General features: G+C 47.6%; 2 protein-coding genes across 2 annotated transcripts; one reads left to right on the top strand and one right to left on the bottom strand.

The window, feature by feature from the left end:
* The first annotated feature begins 342 nt into the window (after positions 1 to 342).
* On the top strand, positions 343 to 5,605 carry LOC123056804 (UDP-glucuronate:xylan alpha-glucuronosyltransferase 1). Its single transcript, XM_044480072.1, has 5 exons — positions 343 to 590; positions 1,317 to 1,454; positions 2,887 to 3,084; positions 3,328 to 3,965; positions 4,314 to 5,605. Exons 2-5 carry the CDS (start codon positions 1,423 to 1,425, stop codon positions 5,339 to 5,341), a joined length of 1,896 nt encoding a protein of 631 aa, XP_044336007.1. The 5' UTR covers positions 343 to 590; positions 1,317 to 1,422; the 3' UTR covers positions 5,342 to 5,605.
* Positions 5,606 to 5,881: 276 nt separating this feature from the next.
* LOC123056814 (protein trichome berefringence-like 7) lies at positions 5,882 to 10,547 on the bottom strand. Its single transcript, XM_044480079.1, has 4 exons — positions 9,527 to 10,547; positions 7,921 to 8,079; positions 6,704 to 6,981; positions 5,882 to 6,239 (listed from the first exon to the last, which is right to left on the bottom strand). Exons 1-4 carry the CDS (start codon positions 10,351 to 10,353, stop codon positions 6,217 to 6,219), a joined length of 1,287 nt encoding a protein of 428 aa, XP_044336014.1. The 5' UTR covers positions 10,354 to 10,547; the 3' UTR covers positions 5,882 to 6,216.
* Between the last annotated feature and the right edge of the window lie 5,273 nt (positions 10,548 to 15,820).

Genomic DNA, 15,820 nt, shown 5'->3' with positions numbered 1-15,820 from the left:
AGTGATAGCGTTTCTCAAAAAGAAAAGGAGGTTCGTGGCAAAGTGAAAAGATGTTACAATCAGAGTGGCGATGGTTACTATTTTCCCGCGGCTTTTAAATAAAAAGTTACGAGGAGTGGTACCTTTTTCCCCCTCTCCCGGTGAAATCTCGGTGGCAAAGTTAAGACGTGCGCTCGCCGACTGATTAGGCACCCCCTCCTATCTCCTCGCGCACAGTACCCCTGGAAGATTTGGGGTGCTTGACCCGCCGGCCGTGGTACGTCCACGGTCCACCCAACAATTAACTGGGAATAAGAAACGAGTGATCCGTCGCCATGGTTGCGCGTCGCCACTGTGCATCCGCGTCCGCGTCACCGCGCTCTTCCCCCGCTGCCCGGCCTACATTACAGAGTCGCGATTCCATGGTGTATGTATATAAAGGAGCTTTGCCTCGTCCCCCTCCTCCCCTCCTGAGACCTCCGACTCACCACCACTCGACTCGAGCTCTTCTTTTGCGTGAGTGCGTGGAGAGAGAGAGAGAGGAGGAGGGACGAGCAAGCAGCCCGTTTCTTGCCGCCCACCTTCCCTTCGCCGGCCCAACTGCGTCGCGGGTACAGTACCACTGCTCGTCCATGGCGGCTCCTCCCTTGCTCTTCCTGCCTTCTTTGCTCCTTTCATTTGGTTCTGGACCCTAGACTCCGGCGGAGTTGCTCTTGGGGTCATCCATGGCGACTCCTCCGCGTTCTTCTTGGCTCTTATCGTTCGGTTCATCCATGGAGGCACCTTCCGCTGCAGTAGCTTCGTAGGTGCTGGCCATGGCGGTCATTTGCTGTTCTCATTTTCGAGAGTTGCTCGCGCCAGCATTTGCTTGATTCGCCTCCCTTTCTTTTTTCCTCGTTTTGGTTAGTGGCGATTACGTCTTCCGTGCTGATGATCAGCGGCGGTCTGGTGATTGTTCTCCTCTTCTCGAGCAGAAAAGAAAAGAAAATAGGAAGAAAACAGCAGATCGTTTTGTTTATTATTTCCCTGATTTTCTAGGCCGGGTCGTGTCAGAGCCATGTTTCCATGCATCGGGTCTCCAACCCCAGCCCTCTGCTGGTCTGCTCTGCCTTCTATTTTATTCTTTTTTTTTATTTTGTTTCTTACTTTTGCTTCCACCCTCGCTACACTCGGCCCTCTCGGTTCCCTCTCCCCCTCCGCCCATCCATGGTGTGCGTGTTGATCGATGCCATTACCACTCTCTCTCTCCCTTCGTTTTGTTGCGCGCCTTTGCCTCTTGTTCTTTCATGCCGGTGGCCCGCGCGTCTGACATGACATCGCCCTTGCTGTGATTGCAGATGAGAAGCAGCGCACCGGCGGCGGCGTGATCCTCCTCCTCGCTCGGAGCAGAGGAGGGAGAGGCGGGAGAAGAGCAAGGACCGAGCGGGGCCCAGCCCAGGCCCAATGGAGCAGCGCCACCGACCGGCCGCGGCCGCGTAAGATTCCCCGCGACCCCGCCCGCCCCGTTTTAATTAATAATTACAATCCAAAGCTCTTTCCCTTTTCTCGTTCCACGGCCGCGCTGCTCTCGCGCCTCGACTGCCCGCCGACGGCGCCACCGCATGCTGCATTAGATCGACCCCAGCGGACCCGACCGCGACGTGCCGCTTCCCCTTTTATTGCTGCTGCCGGCCGGCGGCGGTGTGGTGGTTGCTAGCTGCGCGCTTCGTAATCTCGCGTTATTACGGGCGATCTTCTCATGCCGGTTAGGAGTTAGTTACCCGCTGTTGACCCCCGTGGACTTGGAGGCTGCTCCATGAATTCATCCATGGACGCATCAGCTTCCTTTCAGCCCGGCTCATGGCTTCTCCTGCCACTGCTGCCGGCGTGTAGGGGGGATGCCGGCCGCTGATTTCAGCATCCTTGGATCATCTCCTGTCAGTCTGAACTCTGAACTCCATTTTTAAACGAGCACTAGCGTGTAAGGCCCATGGACGAAGGTTCCAAGTTGTGCTTTGCAACCGCCAGCCATGCTTCCCTGAATTTGATCCGATCAAAGATTTGTCAGTTGTTAGGTACAGAGTCACCCATGTGATCAGCAATAATAAACTATGGCGACGCTTTCGATCCCTGAAAGATAGGTTCGTAGGATCGCAAAATACGAGTCGGCACACACAAACTTTGGAGTTTTCCTTGGTGCCGGCGACACTAGTTTCTTTGGACCTGCAAACATTTTTTGGTGCGGCTCCCTTTCGCATCCAGCGATCGGATATGCTGCATTTTCCTCCCTTTAAAAAGGGCACACTTTTGGACGCCTCCAATGGGACAGTTATGTGTATTTTTTGGCCCATAAAGGGGGCCAAGGCCTATCAGCATTCCACTTATTTTGATTTGTAGCAAAGCTTAAAGGATGATGTGGTAGCACTACCTGTATATAAAACCATTGGCTGGTCTATCTTGAAGAAGAAAGCAGGAGCCTGAAAGTGTTGCTTTCTACTGGTGTAGCTGTTGTATCCTTGCGGTTGTTTCTACAGACATCTACTGTATGAGAGATTTTGCGACGCTGATGCAGCTTGCGTTTGTGCTTCTAACCTTTTTAGTTAAAGCAAAACTGCTTCCCTACGAGTATGAGAGCTCGCCACCTGTGCCCTACAAATCATAGTTAACCGGCCCAAGATTATGACGAAAATCTTTTCGTCAAAAGATTATGATTGGAAATCAAAGTGAAAAGCAAGAAAAGGACATATACTTAGTAACATCATAACCTGTCTTGTCAAACAAGAACTAATCAATTATTTTCGTTGGTACTCCAAGCTAAGGGATATTTTTCTTCTATATTTTTTTCCTGTTTTAGACAAGCATAGTTCTTTGGTGACAGATTTTTCTGTGATAGCAGTTACTCACTGATTTTATTACTACCTTATGCAGTGATGACACAACTAAGAGAAGGACCACCAAAAACAAAAGTTTCAAAGATGTTGAGAACTATGAAGTTCTTGTCCTTGAGAAGAACTGCGGTTGCAAGTTCAAATCCTTGCGCTACTTGCTTATAGCTATTGTTTCTGCGACATTTCTTACCCTCCTGACTCCGACGCTGTACGAGCGCCAACTACAATCAAGTTCTCGGTGAGTATAAATCATTCAAACAAATCTCAGCAAACTATTTGCGACACGTTAAAAGATGACAAACGTTGATGTAGACCAGTGGCGGAGCTTAGTACAAGTCTGAGGGGGGGCGTGCCCCCCCCTAGGCAAAACAATGAAGAAATTTTACTATGCAGGGCTTAGATAAGGAAAAATTCAATTCTTTGCCCGCCACTGATGTAGACTATAACTATTATCTCATGGAAGTTCATGTATGCTTTGCAGGTATGTTGATGTTGACTGGATATGGGACAAAACAAGTGCTGATCCGCGATACGTATCATCTGCTGATGTTCAGTGGGCCGATGTATATACAGCTATAGAAGATCTTAGTGCTGGTAACCAAGAGCTCAAAATTGGACTCCTGAATTTTAACAGCACCGAGTATGGCTCTTGGTCGCGCATACTCCCCGAAAGCCATGTTTCGATTGTAAGACTTGAGCATGCCAAGGACAGCATTACTTGGCCTAAACTATATCCTGAATGGATAGATGAGGAGGAAGAATCTGAGATACCTTCCTGCCCATCATTTCCAGAGCCTAATGTCCGAAGAGGCGCATGGTTTGATGTTGTTGCTGTGAAACTTCCCTGTACAAGGGTGGCGGGTTGGTCGAGAGATGTTGCAAGGCTCCATTTGCAGCTCTCAGCGGCGAAACTGGCCGTGACCTCTTCAAGAGGCAACCGGAAGGTCCATGTGCTCTTTGTGACGGACTGCTTCCCCATCCCCAACCTCTTCCCCTGCAAGAACCTTGTGAAACATGAAGGCAATGCCTGGTTGTATAGGCCTGATTTGAAAGCAGTAAGGGAAAAGCTTAGGCTTCCTGTTGGATCATGCGAGCTTGCTATTCCACTTAAAGCAAAAGGTTTGTTGCTTTTTAGTCAACGTTTAGTCTACGTTTCTCATTTCCGTGCACATGTTCTTCTTTAAAACCGATTAAAATATGCACATCATGCTCTAAAAAAATGATACCCAGTACAACTATTTTCAGCAAAAATAGCATCTAATTCTGTCAGAGAAGTTCAACACATTGATTTTTTTTTATACTTGTACTAAGGTCTATTCCGTAGGAATTTATATAGAATGGGGCTTGTTAGATTTTACTGCTTCCCCGAATAAGATTAAAATTCAGTTGAATGGGCCCTGTTAGATTTTACTTGTTTTCAGCATAAGATTAGAATTCAGTAGATAACATCTATTCTTACCGGTGCAGCAAGACTTTTCTCAGTCGACCGAAGAAGAGAAGCATATGCCACGATACTGCATTCAGCAAGTGAATATGTATGTGGTGCCATCACAGCAGCTCAGAGCATCAGGCAAGCAGGATCAACAAGAGACTTGGTCATCCTAGTTGATAACACCATAAGCGATCACCACCGGAGAGGCTTGGAAGCCGCAGGCTGGAAGGTCAGGATAATTGAAAGGATCAGGAACCCAAAAGCCGAGCGAGACGCCTACAACGAGTGGAACTACAGCAAGTTCAGGTTATGGCAGCTGACCGACTACGACAAGATCATATTCATAGATGCTGACCTGCTCATCCTGAGGAACGTGGACTTCCTGTTCGCGATGCCAGAGATCACCGCGACGGGCAACAACGCGACTCTCTTCAACTCCGGCGTCATGGTGATCGAGCCCTCCAACTGCACGTTCCAGCTGCTGATGGAGCACATCAACGAGATCACGTCGTACAACGGGGGCGACCAGGGGTACCTGAACGAGATATTCACATGGTGGCACCGCATCCCCAAGCACATGAACTTCCTGAAGCACTTCTGGGAGGGCGACAGCGAGGAGGCCAAGGCGAAGAAGACCCAGCTGTTCGGCGCCGACCCGCCGGGCCTCTACGTGCTCCACTACCTGGGCCTGAAGCCATGGCTGTGCTTCAGGGACTACGACTGCAACTGGAACAACTTCATGATGCGCGAGTTCGCAAGCGACGTCGCGCACAGCCGGTGGTGGAAGACGCACGACAAGATGCCCCGGAGGCTCCAGTCCTACTGCCTTCTGAGGACGAGGCAGAAGGCAGGGCTGGAGTGGGACCGGCGGCAGGCGGAGAAGGCGAACCTGGAGGACGGGCACTGGCGGCGGAACATCACCGACCCGAGGCTCAAGACCTGCTTCGAGAAGTTCTGCTTCTGGGAGAGCATGCTGTGGCACTGGGGCGAGGCCAAGAACCAGTCGAAGAGCAACCCCGCGCCGGCGACGCCTGCGACGGTGAGCTTGTCGTCGAGCTCGTGAGCTGTGTAGATAGCCCGAGATATTTATACAGAAGAAAAGCTTCATGATATGTATAGCACCGTACCTGCATAGCAGCAGCTTGTATAGGTAGCTATGCTTGGGGCCTTCCCCACACAAACACAAACCCTCCTCTGTTGCCGTCCTCCTGGCTGCGGCTCTGAGCCTTGGAGGTGGTCAACAATTCTTTTGGGTTGGTTTAGCTAATAAGTTGTCTGTGCATGTAAATTCTCTTACTAAGAACACGGAATATTTTTTTCACGACAATGAAAGCTAATGGCAGTGAAAATGTTTCCCAACCTCTGTTCCAAATTATTTTAGTTAAGTTTGCCCAAGTTCATACAAAAATATATCAACATGTTTGACATATTCCCGCACATCAACTGAATCCCATACCCAGAAATTTAACTTGGTAGTTTGGAGCAGATCATATCCCTGGGCACCAACTGATCATTATACCGTGTCCAGAATTTAATTATGTACATGTCAGTGGGAAAAAACATACGTAGGCAATACATCAATGCAAACTTTTTGCGCTCATCGTGACAAAGAACATATATATATTTATACAATGTGTGATGTGAACTGTTAGTACATACAGACTGAAGCACGTGTTTTCACAACGTATAAATTGAATTGAAAGAAGCATACACAAAATGTGATGCTTTCTTTTCATCGACAATCTGAAGGACCGATACAAAATCTACACCTCGGAATGAATGCATCACCTTGTACAAGAGAGAAAAGAATGCAGAGGGGTCCAGTTAAACCACCTATCATACTCAGCTATTTCCAGGGCATCTGTTGCTCTTCTATAGCTGACAAAACCGAAGATGGGGGGAATGTACGTATGGGGCAAAAGAAGAAAAATGAGTCAGTCACCCTGCCATCTTTCGCCAACCTGTGGATTTCAGACATGAAGAAAGGTCAGCTCATCATCCAATAACAATGAACACGTTCAACTGCATCGGTACAATTTAATGATCAAGCTTTATACTCTTGGAGTAAATTTTCTGAAGCACTACCAAAGATACAGTCGATAAGAGTCACTTTGTCATTTGACTTCACTAGGTTATCATGGGGTTAACTACAACATTCTACACCATATGCTTTGAGTATAAGTGTGAATTCTCGGGTCATGTGACCCATTGTGGTTGTGTATAGTTGACAAATGTTTATTCATTGCATATGAAGTCACGGAAATTTTATATCATTGCAGATGCAGTGGATGGAAAAGGGTTAAACTGAACACTGTCATTATGAGAGAGCAACTTGTGATATGGATTTTTCTCTCTCTAGCGATACACACCATTTTGCTTCTAGTAGTCAGAAAAATGAAGATACACAGCATAAATGTGAACTCACCATTTGTAAAAAGGTATGAAAATACTAGTTCATTCCAAGCATCTGGAACTCCAGGGAGACACCAGTGACTGCAATCAAGTATAGTGGGAGGATAACTCCAAGCGCCAACATGAGCATCTGTTCTGAAGGCTCCCATCAAAGTTACATTTAGCACAGTAATAGGAACATTCATATTCGCCACAACATCACCAAGTATATCCCCAAGTTCACTCTTGTCATTTCCTTTGGCCTCAGGTGAAGGCTTTTCTGTTACTTCACATATCGTCTGGTTCAAATCACTGTAACATGGGATAAGTTTTTGTTAGTTCTTAGAGAAAAGATACACCAGAGCAAGGAAAGAATTGTGAGAACAGGAGAAATGTAAGTTAATATTCTGCAAACATCATTCAACTACTTCAAATGAATTGGTGGTGTAACCAATGCAATAGAAACACAATTTGATCCTGGAACCTTAAGGAATATACAAACACAAGACTCTCAGTGAAACTGTGCAGACATGTGATGTCCATCCTTTGTTCCAGAATAAAACATACTACCAGAACAACGAGTTCCTGCAATTGATATAATGAAGTGTATGAAATAATTTTGAATCAGGGACAGCTGTAGCTTAATATCCATTGCTAACCTTACATGTTCCCTCAAACATTAAATAAAAGAAGAAAAAGGCTATTCCTTGTACACAGAGTTGGGATTCGGGAAATCAAATTGCTATATATGCCTCGGTGGAGCTCAAAGAGCCATGTCTGATCGACATTGTATAACAGAGTGTAAATTCGAATTTGGACAGATGACATATGAAATGCATGTTTTGGTTAAATTGACAGAGATATCAGCCAAATATTTCATACCATACTAATTAAATAGGTGCAATTATCTACCTCCCTACTATTCAAGTTAGATAATATCAACTAATAGGATTTTAGTTTAGATGGGTGTCATATTTAGATATTTTGGTGGTGTTTGGATGCAGATACAGATCGTCAACACCTAAATTTTATATAGATATTCCCGTTCACTATCATATACTCCACCAAAATGATCTGTATCCTTTTCTAACAATTACAAAAATAAATCAAAAATATTTTTCACAAAGTTTCTTATGATTAAACTGCCTGCACAGTATACTAAAACAAAATAAATTATACTGATGAAACATAAAGTAAAGTAGGCTGTACGCAAGAGAAGAACTCTCTCTGTGTATTTATAATAAAACACACCTCCAATGAGATGGCTCATATGTGCGGAAGAACACATGTGTTCGGTTTAGATCAACTCTTTTTTCCACCCAAGAAGCCCAAGTCTGCAGTGCCATCCTGAAAGCAGCATCAATGGTTGTACCTAGTTTGAGAGCACGTCCAGCCTGAAAATAGCAACCCCTGTTGGGAAGAACAAGTCAGATCAAGCTCGGACATTGATCAGACTAGGATACTCTTAAGTTTGAGTTAATTCACATATGTAGATAATGATGAATATGATTTAGAGGGGGGGAAGGGTTGTGCTAGTAGTCAATGAGTTGATATAAGAACAAGGAAATACTAACTTGGATAATTGTGTACTGGTTTTGGCCAAATATCACAAAAACTATGTAATGTACCCACTATTACCAGAGACTAGCTAACTACTAACTTGAAAAAGAAAAGTATGCCGAATGGAAGACACATAACATCCAGCAAACAGCATCTGCTAAGTCATCACCTGTTCATATTGTCAATTAGCAATGTCATTACCATTAGCCCCTGCTTAACCAATGTCACGCCCGTGCCTGTGATGAGCAGGAAGATAGGCTAGGGGCACACTGTTTCGCAGATTTATGCTCAGCTTGGCATAAAAGAAGCTAGTGAAGGACAATAAGGTAAAAATGTTGGGAACTGAAGAAGGGTGAGGGGATGGATCACAACTGATGGAACTAGCGCTAAGGTTTGTGGGAGGAACTTTATGAGGTAGATCGACTGGGAAGGGTAATGTGAAATGCATGATGGGACGGCTAATCGTAAATTTTTCCCTGTCCTATTATTTCTTGATTGGTTCTTCCACTAACACATTATGTTCCCCTCTGACTTATTCACACAAGTCATCTCATCCCAGTGTCAAATTTGCTGTGCATATTCGCACCTAAGCAGCATCTCACTGTTAGAATAGAATATGAGTATAACCATGGCATTGCTATTTTCCTCTCGTTTCCATGATTTCAGAATCATGGCATTGCTAGAATATGGAAATAATTGGCATCTCACTGTTAGAATAGGATATGAGTATAATTGATATTTTCCTCTCATTTCCATGTATACATTTGATTTGAGGTGCATAGAAACAAGAAGTTGAGTTAGGCTCAAGCTTGCGGTTGTTGTGTTGTGCTCGCTGTACTTATTTTTTAAGTTGATGAAATAGTACAAAATCCTATTAATCTGCTAAGTAGAAGTGAATTAAATGTTTTTCGTCTCAAATTTCATCTCATATGTTCAGGAATGCAGATACATATTTGTTTGCAACTTGACAGGGAAAAAAACAGGTAGCCAAACACCCAGTTACCTAAAACCAACTTAACCAAATTCGTAATCCACAGTGATGCCAAATGGATCCTTGGGAGCTTACAAATACTTAAAGTAGGTAACATCATCGAAATGGAGTTTGTATTACCTATTCATACTGTTTTTTGTGCCCAATTCAACTAATTACACACACACACACACACACACACACACACATTAAATATGATTCTAATGAAATATGAGAAAGACGAACAAGATACTTACAGTACTGAAAACACACATTTATCATGGTTAGAACTAAACGAGCATAGCAAAACAGAGCAAGAAAACTTACGTATTAAACAATTTGGTGGGAGTCCACCAGTGCCCGGTGTTGAAAATCAGAACATCGGCATTCACCCATTTCCGACTGATATTATCCATCTTGTCCAGCCTCAGAGTCGATTTGACCCTCTTGGGCGCATGCCTGGGCGCAGGGCGCTGCTCGACAAGGAACACGGACCGGAAGAATTCCACGGTGAGGTCGAAGGACGCAAACCTCACACCCAGGAACCGTATGGTCTTGCTGATCTCGTTCCCATTCACCTCGTAGACGGTCTTGGGATCCTCCACCCCGGGCATGAGCATGCAGATGAAGGACTCCCACTGCGTGCGGCTCATGGAATCCCCGACGAAGACGACACGCTTCCCCCTGAGCCGCTCGAGCGCGGCGCCGGCGGTGAACCTCGGCACGTCGCAGCGGCGCGGCCTCCACCGCCATTTGAGGTAGCCGGTGTCCTCCCTGCCGTTGGCCAGGCAGTTGAACCCCTTCTCCGCGAAGGGGCAGTCGGAGCTGTTGTAGAGCGGGTAGGCCGCGTCGGGGACCCAGTTGCCGTCGAACACGTCGCACGCCCCGAGGTCCTCCCCGACGAACCCGGCCACGGCCTGCCCCCGCCCGAGGTAGCGGAGCACGTAGAGGTAGAGCGCGCAGGAGAGCGCGAGCGCCACGGAGGCGACGCAGAAGGCGAGGGCGACCCGCTCCAGCGACGGGCCCGAGGCCCCCCACCACCTGCGCTGCGCCGCCGCGGACACCCGCGGGCTCCCGGGCAGGGCGCCGCCTCCGCCGCCGCCCCTCTGAGCGGCGCGACCCGAGCCGCCCCGGCTAGTGCTGGCGCTCACCATCTCCTGCCCGCCGCCAGATCTCCCATCCCTTGGCCCGCCAAATCGGCCCGCCTCGCCGGAGCGGAACCGCGCGGAGGCCACGCCACGTCGGCGACGCCCTGGGGGGGAGAGGTCTCCGCGCGCGTGGTGGCGGTGGCGGTGGCGCGAGTTGACTCGCAAACTCTGGTATAAACCTCACGGCGGTGCGGGGGGGGGGGGGGGGTCCCGGGCACGGCGAGGGGGAGGCGGTTGCTGGCCCGGGCGGCGGGTAGGGAGGGCGGGTGTGATCTGCGGCCGCTGTCACTGACGTGTGGGGTTTGGAGTCTGGGTGGCCCGCGTGGCCGGGAGCGAAGTGGGAGATGCGGGGCGGGCGCGCTGTTGTGTTGTGTGCGGGATACGGAGGCGCAGAAGGCTTCTGTGATTGGCCGATCTGCGCTCGTACGTGGCGGTGGTACTCTTTTTGTTGCGGGAAGAATACTCGAACGGACAGCTTGCCCACCTGATGTGAACCTTTTTGGTGCCCCGATTATCATTCCTCGCTTCTAATATTTTTTCTGCTCTATCTACAGGTTTGATCGGCAGGTACGGACAACCACCCACAAACGAGAAAGGCATAAGAAAAGAGAATGGAGACTACCGGGACTGTGATACTGCAAAGGATTCTCCGTGACAGCAGCGAACAACTGAGATGTGTTTGCTCGCTGGATGGATAGAATATTGTAATGTTGTCAAGTAGGACTTCGGTTGCGCCTGCGTACTGGCAGTGCATTGCTGGCTACCTTTTTGTTCACAGTTTTTTTTCTTCAGGGGAAAGGAGATTGTATTTCATGAGATCACGGTGTTAATAGTCGAGACGCCACACAACCTTGATACAAGGGGGGGACCGAGTGCACCTTGTTTATAGATACTGGAGAGAATGTTAATAGTGGACCTATCTTTAGATATGGAAACCAATGGAATTTGAGAGAGCGATTCAGAGATGATACTTTTGAAAGATGGCAAGCTCGGTTTAGGATTCTGAGAAAGAAAATTAAGGGTTGGAACAAAAAAGTAGATGCTTGGTATAAAAAATTAAAGTAATTTTTTTGGAAAGACTGGACAACATTGATAGGAGGGCTGAAAGCCTGGGGTTGTGTGCTTTTGATGGACAAGAACAAATTGACTTGAGAAGACAATTGGAGAGACTGCTTAAACAAGAAGAAATAAAATGGCTACAGAGATATAAAGATAAAGAGATCACTGATGGTGATGGGAATACCATATACTACCATGCTAGAGTAAATGGTAGGAGGAAAAAATAGAATCACTTCACTAGAACAGGAGGAAGGGGTTATCGAGGGGGGTTTGTTAACTTACAACACTGATTTTTACAAAAAAAAATGTTTGGTCACCCTGATATCTCTAATGTCTCCTTGATGACCCAAACCTAAAAAAATCAGATGATGAAGCTGATAAGCTTATTAGACCTTTTACCCTCTCAGCAATCAAAGATGTGGTTTTTGGGATGAAAAGAAACAAGAGTCTAGGACCTGATGGCTTCCCTGCTGATTTTTATCAGGTTTTCTGGGATTTGGTCAAGTGGGATCTAAAGAACTTGGTAGAGGATTTTGCCACTGGAAAGCTAGACATCAATAGATTGAATTATGGGATTATTACATTAGTCCCCAAAACTGTTGATGCTAAACAAATCCAAAAATTTAGACCAATATGTTCCTGAATGTTAGCTTCAAAATTATTACTAAACTACTTATGAATAGGCTGAATGAGTGTTCCTCTCGAGTGATCTCCCCAACTCAGACTGCCTTTGTCAAAGGGAGATACATAATGGAGGGGGTTGTGATCTTGCATGAAGCATTGAACACTATTCATACCCATGAACAAGATGCCTTGATCTTTAAGGTAGATTTTCAAAAGGCATACGACAAAATAAAATGGCCTTTTGTTATGAAAATGCTACAACTAAAAGGCTTCCCTGACAAGTGGTGTGACTGGGTTATGAAAACCATGAGAGGGGGACACGTGGGTGTGAGAGTCAATGATATAATTGGACCTTACTTTAAAACTTTCAAAGGTATGCGTTAGGGGGATGCTATGTCACCCATGTTGTTTGACATAGCTGCTAATGCCCTAGCTGTGATTTTGAAAAATGCTAGAGATAATGATATAGTGAAAGGGGTTTTGGGGGGATGGAGAGAATAACGGATTTAATATGTTACAACATGCTAATGATACCTGATGTCTACTACACAGTTTGTTCTTGTAGACTCGTATTGGGCCTCCAAGTGCAGAGTTTTGTAGGTTAGTAGCAAATTTCCCTCAAGTGGATGGCCTAAGGTTTATCAATCCATGGGAGGCATAGGATGAAGATGGTCTCTCTCAAACAACCCTGCAACCAAATAACAAAGAGTCTCTTGTGTCCCCAACACACCAAATACAATGGTAAATTGTATAGGTGCGCTAGTTCGGCGAAGAGATGGTGATACAAGTGTAGTAATGACAGTAGATATTGATTTTTGTAATAGGAACAATAAAAACAACAAGGTAGCAAGTACCCAAAGTGAGCACAAATGGTATTGCAATGCTTGAAAATGAGGCCTAGAGTCCGTACTTTCGCTAGTGCAGTCTCTCAACAATGCTAATATAATTGGATCATATAACCATCCCTCAAGGTTCGATGAAGAATCACTCCAAAGTTCTTGTCGGTGTCAAAACCGGCGGATCTCGGGTAGGGGGTCCCGAACTGTGCGTCTAGGCCGGATGGTAACAGGAGGCAGGGGACACGATGTTTTACCTAGGTTCGGGCCCTCTTGATGGAGGTAAAACCCTATGTCCTACTTGATTAATATTGATGATATGAGTAGTACAAGAGTAGATCTACCACGAGATCAGAGAGGCTAAACCCTAGAAGCTAGCCTATGGTATGATTGTATATTGTGATTGTTGTCCTATGGACTAAAAACCCTTCGGTTTATATAGACACCGGAGAGGGTTAGGGTTACACAAGGTCGGTTACAAAGGAGGAGATATCCATATACGTATTGCCTAGCTTGCCTTCCACGCCAAGTAGAGTCCCATCCGGACACGAGACGAAGTCTTCAATCTTGTATCTTCATAGTCCAACAGTCCGGCCAAAGGATATAGTCCGGCTGTCCGGAGACCCCCTAATCCAGGACTCCCTCAGTAGCCCCCGAACCAGGCTTCAATGACGATGAGTCCGGCGCGCAGTATTGTCTTCGGCATTGCAAGGCGGGTTCCTCTCCAAATTCTGTGTACCTGTCGAAATAATGTCCGGTTTCTTGTGAATGTTGTACTCCTTGGCTTCTACGCCCAATAATGGCCACTTTCCACGTGTCGAGCGAATGTGAAGAGCCAGGGTGTTTCCACATTTACCCCCTAGCTGTGTGAATGAGCCGCCTATTTAAAAAGACGAGGATTCAGATCCAAATCACACCATCCTCCCTTGGCGAGCCTTCGTCGGAGCGCACCCGACAGAGATCCATTCCATCATGGCCGGTCGACGCAGCTCCTCCTCTCGCACCCCTAGCTCCAAGCCTGGAGATTGGGAGAGATGTTCCGTCCCGCACAGCAAATTAGTGATGCTTCAGTCCAAGGGATTTCTTCCCCCAGCGTACCTGGTCCCGGTTCGAGCCGGGCTTGCCACCTATAATGGCGGAGAGCAAGCGGAGAGCCTTCCCAATCCCTCCAAGGGAGAGAGGGTATGCCTTGTCCCTTATTTGGTAAGAGGGCTCGGATTCCCAATTCATCTGTTTCTCCGGGGGCTCCTGGAGTTCTATGGCCTCCAGTTGCACAACCTTACGCCTGCTTCCGTGCTGCATATCGCGGGATTCGTAGCCCTTTGCGAGTTGTTTTTGGGCTGTGAGGCTCATTTTGCTCTGTGGAAGAAGTTGTTCTGCCTTGTGCCCCGTTCTCAGAAGGGGTCAATATATCAAGTGGGGGGAGCCGAAGTGTGGCGTATTGCCAGGACCAGATACCTGTCTGGGACCCCAAAGAAGACGTCCGAAGACTGGCCTTCAGAATGGTTTTATATAGAAGACGTCCCCCTCCTGGATCCTATTCGGATCGGCCTTCCTGAGTTCGACAACGCCCCTTTGAAGAAGCGCCGGAGCTGGCGTCCACGGAGCTCCCTGGAGGAAGATGACAGGGACATTCTTTACCTGATGAGCCGGATAAGTTTTTTAGCTCGATCCGGATTGACCATGATCGAGGTCATGGCCACATGCATCATGCGGGGGGTGCAGCCGCTTCAGTATAGAGGCCACCCCATGTGGGATTTCAACGGGGAGGATGACGCCACCCGCCACGGCCGCAAAGGGCCGGGATCGGCTGCTGATCTAATAAAGATCTTATCCACTTTGTACAAGGGAGAAGAGGAGGAATTCCTTCGTGTCAACCCGCAGGGCGGATTTTCTATGTACAATCCTCCGAGCTGGGTAAGCGGAGACTTTTTATCGCCCATCCATTTCGTATTCCCATAGTTAAGTATTCATTCTAGCGATTTCATCGCAGGAGCTGCGCCAGGCTGTAAAGGAGATAAACAGCCCTCCTCCACAACCCGAGGACCCTGGACGGTCCCTTGACCCGGCCTCCCAGGAGGATCCGGACATATCTGTGGAGCTGATCGATGGGGTATTTTACCAATCGAGTAATGACAATGCTTTGGTGGCCATTACGGCCGATTACCCTGGGCTAGTTCCAGCCTCACAGGTGACTGAGACCGAAGTCCCAGCAGTTCAAAAAGGGATCCGTCCTTGCGTGTTTTTGATCGCCGTATAACAGCCGTGTTTTGCAGGGGAGGTCCTCGAGGCCGAAGGCCGAGCCTGCGGCGACTGGCCAACAAGGGGCCGCGAGGCCAGGCAGGCTGAAAAGACCCGCAGTCCGGATTGAGACACCGGCGCAGCGGTATGGCGCGCCGTCCTTATTACAAGACATTATTCTCAGAGGCATATTAACGCCCACGCCTTCTTTTCAGGAAAAAGAGCGCTCGCCGGACTATACCCGGAGAGGCTACCAATCGCGCCTCCACAAGCCAGGCTCCAAGGCCGGATTCGGAGGCGGGAACGAATACAAGGCGTGCGCCGGGTGCTCCTCCGACAGAGGATGCGGATAAACTATCCGCCACCCATTCCGAGGTGGAAAGTGCCATGAACCACAGGCGTCGCCGGACTGTTCTTCGTGACGCTTGTTTCTCCCAAGAGGCATTGGATGCCTTCAACTCGGGAGACGCGCACCTCCGTGCCGCTCAAAATGGTCTAGCCAGAGCCACGGAGCAGTATGTAAAAGACATACGGGTGAGAAATTTGATGATTATATATATCAGTAGCCCCTGAGACTTGAAACAGTTAGGATAACTGATTTAAGGATCATTTGTTATGCAGGTTCTTACAGAAAAGAATACTCAACTGTCCCAGGAGCTGGAAGAGTGCAAAGCCCAACTTCAGGCCGCACTGGCCGCAGCAGGGGAGCCCAA

This window comes from Triticum aestivum, chromosome 1A, assembly GCF_018294505.1.
Source record: "Triticum aestivum cultivar Chinese Spring chromosome 1A, IWGSC CS RefSeq v2.1, whole genome shotgun sequence".
In the NCBI taxonomy this organism is placed as follows: Eukaryota; Viridiplantae; Streptophyta; class Magnoliopsida; order Poales; family Poaceae; genus Triticum; species Triticum aestivum.
The sequence above is the reverse complement of the archived record's forward strand: the minus strand, read 5'-3'. Positions and strand labels throughout refer to the sequence as shown.

What these genes read in the sequence shown, in the direction of transcription:
- LOC123056814 (XM_044480079.1), bottom strand. Translation starts at nt 10,353, where the DNA reads ATGGTGAGCGCCAGCACTAGCCGGGGCGGCTCGGGTCGCGCCGCTCAG. An exon ending in CCCACCAAATTGTTTAATAC is followed by an intron (nt 8,080 to 9,526) that starts GTAAGTTTTCTT and finishes TCTTCCCAACAG; the next exon opens with GGGTTGCTATTTTCAGGCTG. An exon ending in TTCATACCTTTTTACAAATG is followed by an intron (nt 6,240 to 6,703) that starts GTGAGTTCACAT and finishes TGAAATCCACAG; the next exon opens with GTTGGCGAAAGATGGCAGGG.
- LOC123056804 (XM_044480072.1), top strand. Translation starts at nt 1,423, where the DNA reads ATGGAGCAGCGCCACCGACCGGCCGCGGCCGC. An exon ending in CACCGACCGGCCGCGGCCGC is followed by an intron (nt 1,455 to 2,886) that starts GTAAGATTCCCC and finishes TACCTTATGCAG; the next exon opens with TGATGACACAACTAAGAGAA. An exon ending in CAACTACAATCAAGTTCTCG is followed by an intron (nt 3,085 to 3,327) that starts GTGAGTATAAAT and finishes TATGCTTTGCAG; the next exon opens with GTATGTTGATGTTGACTGGA.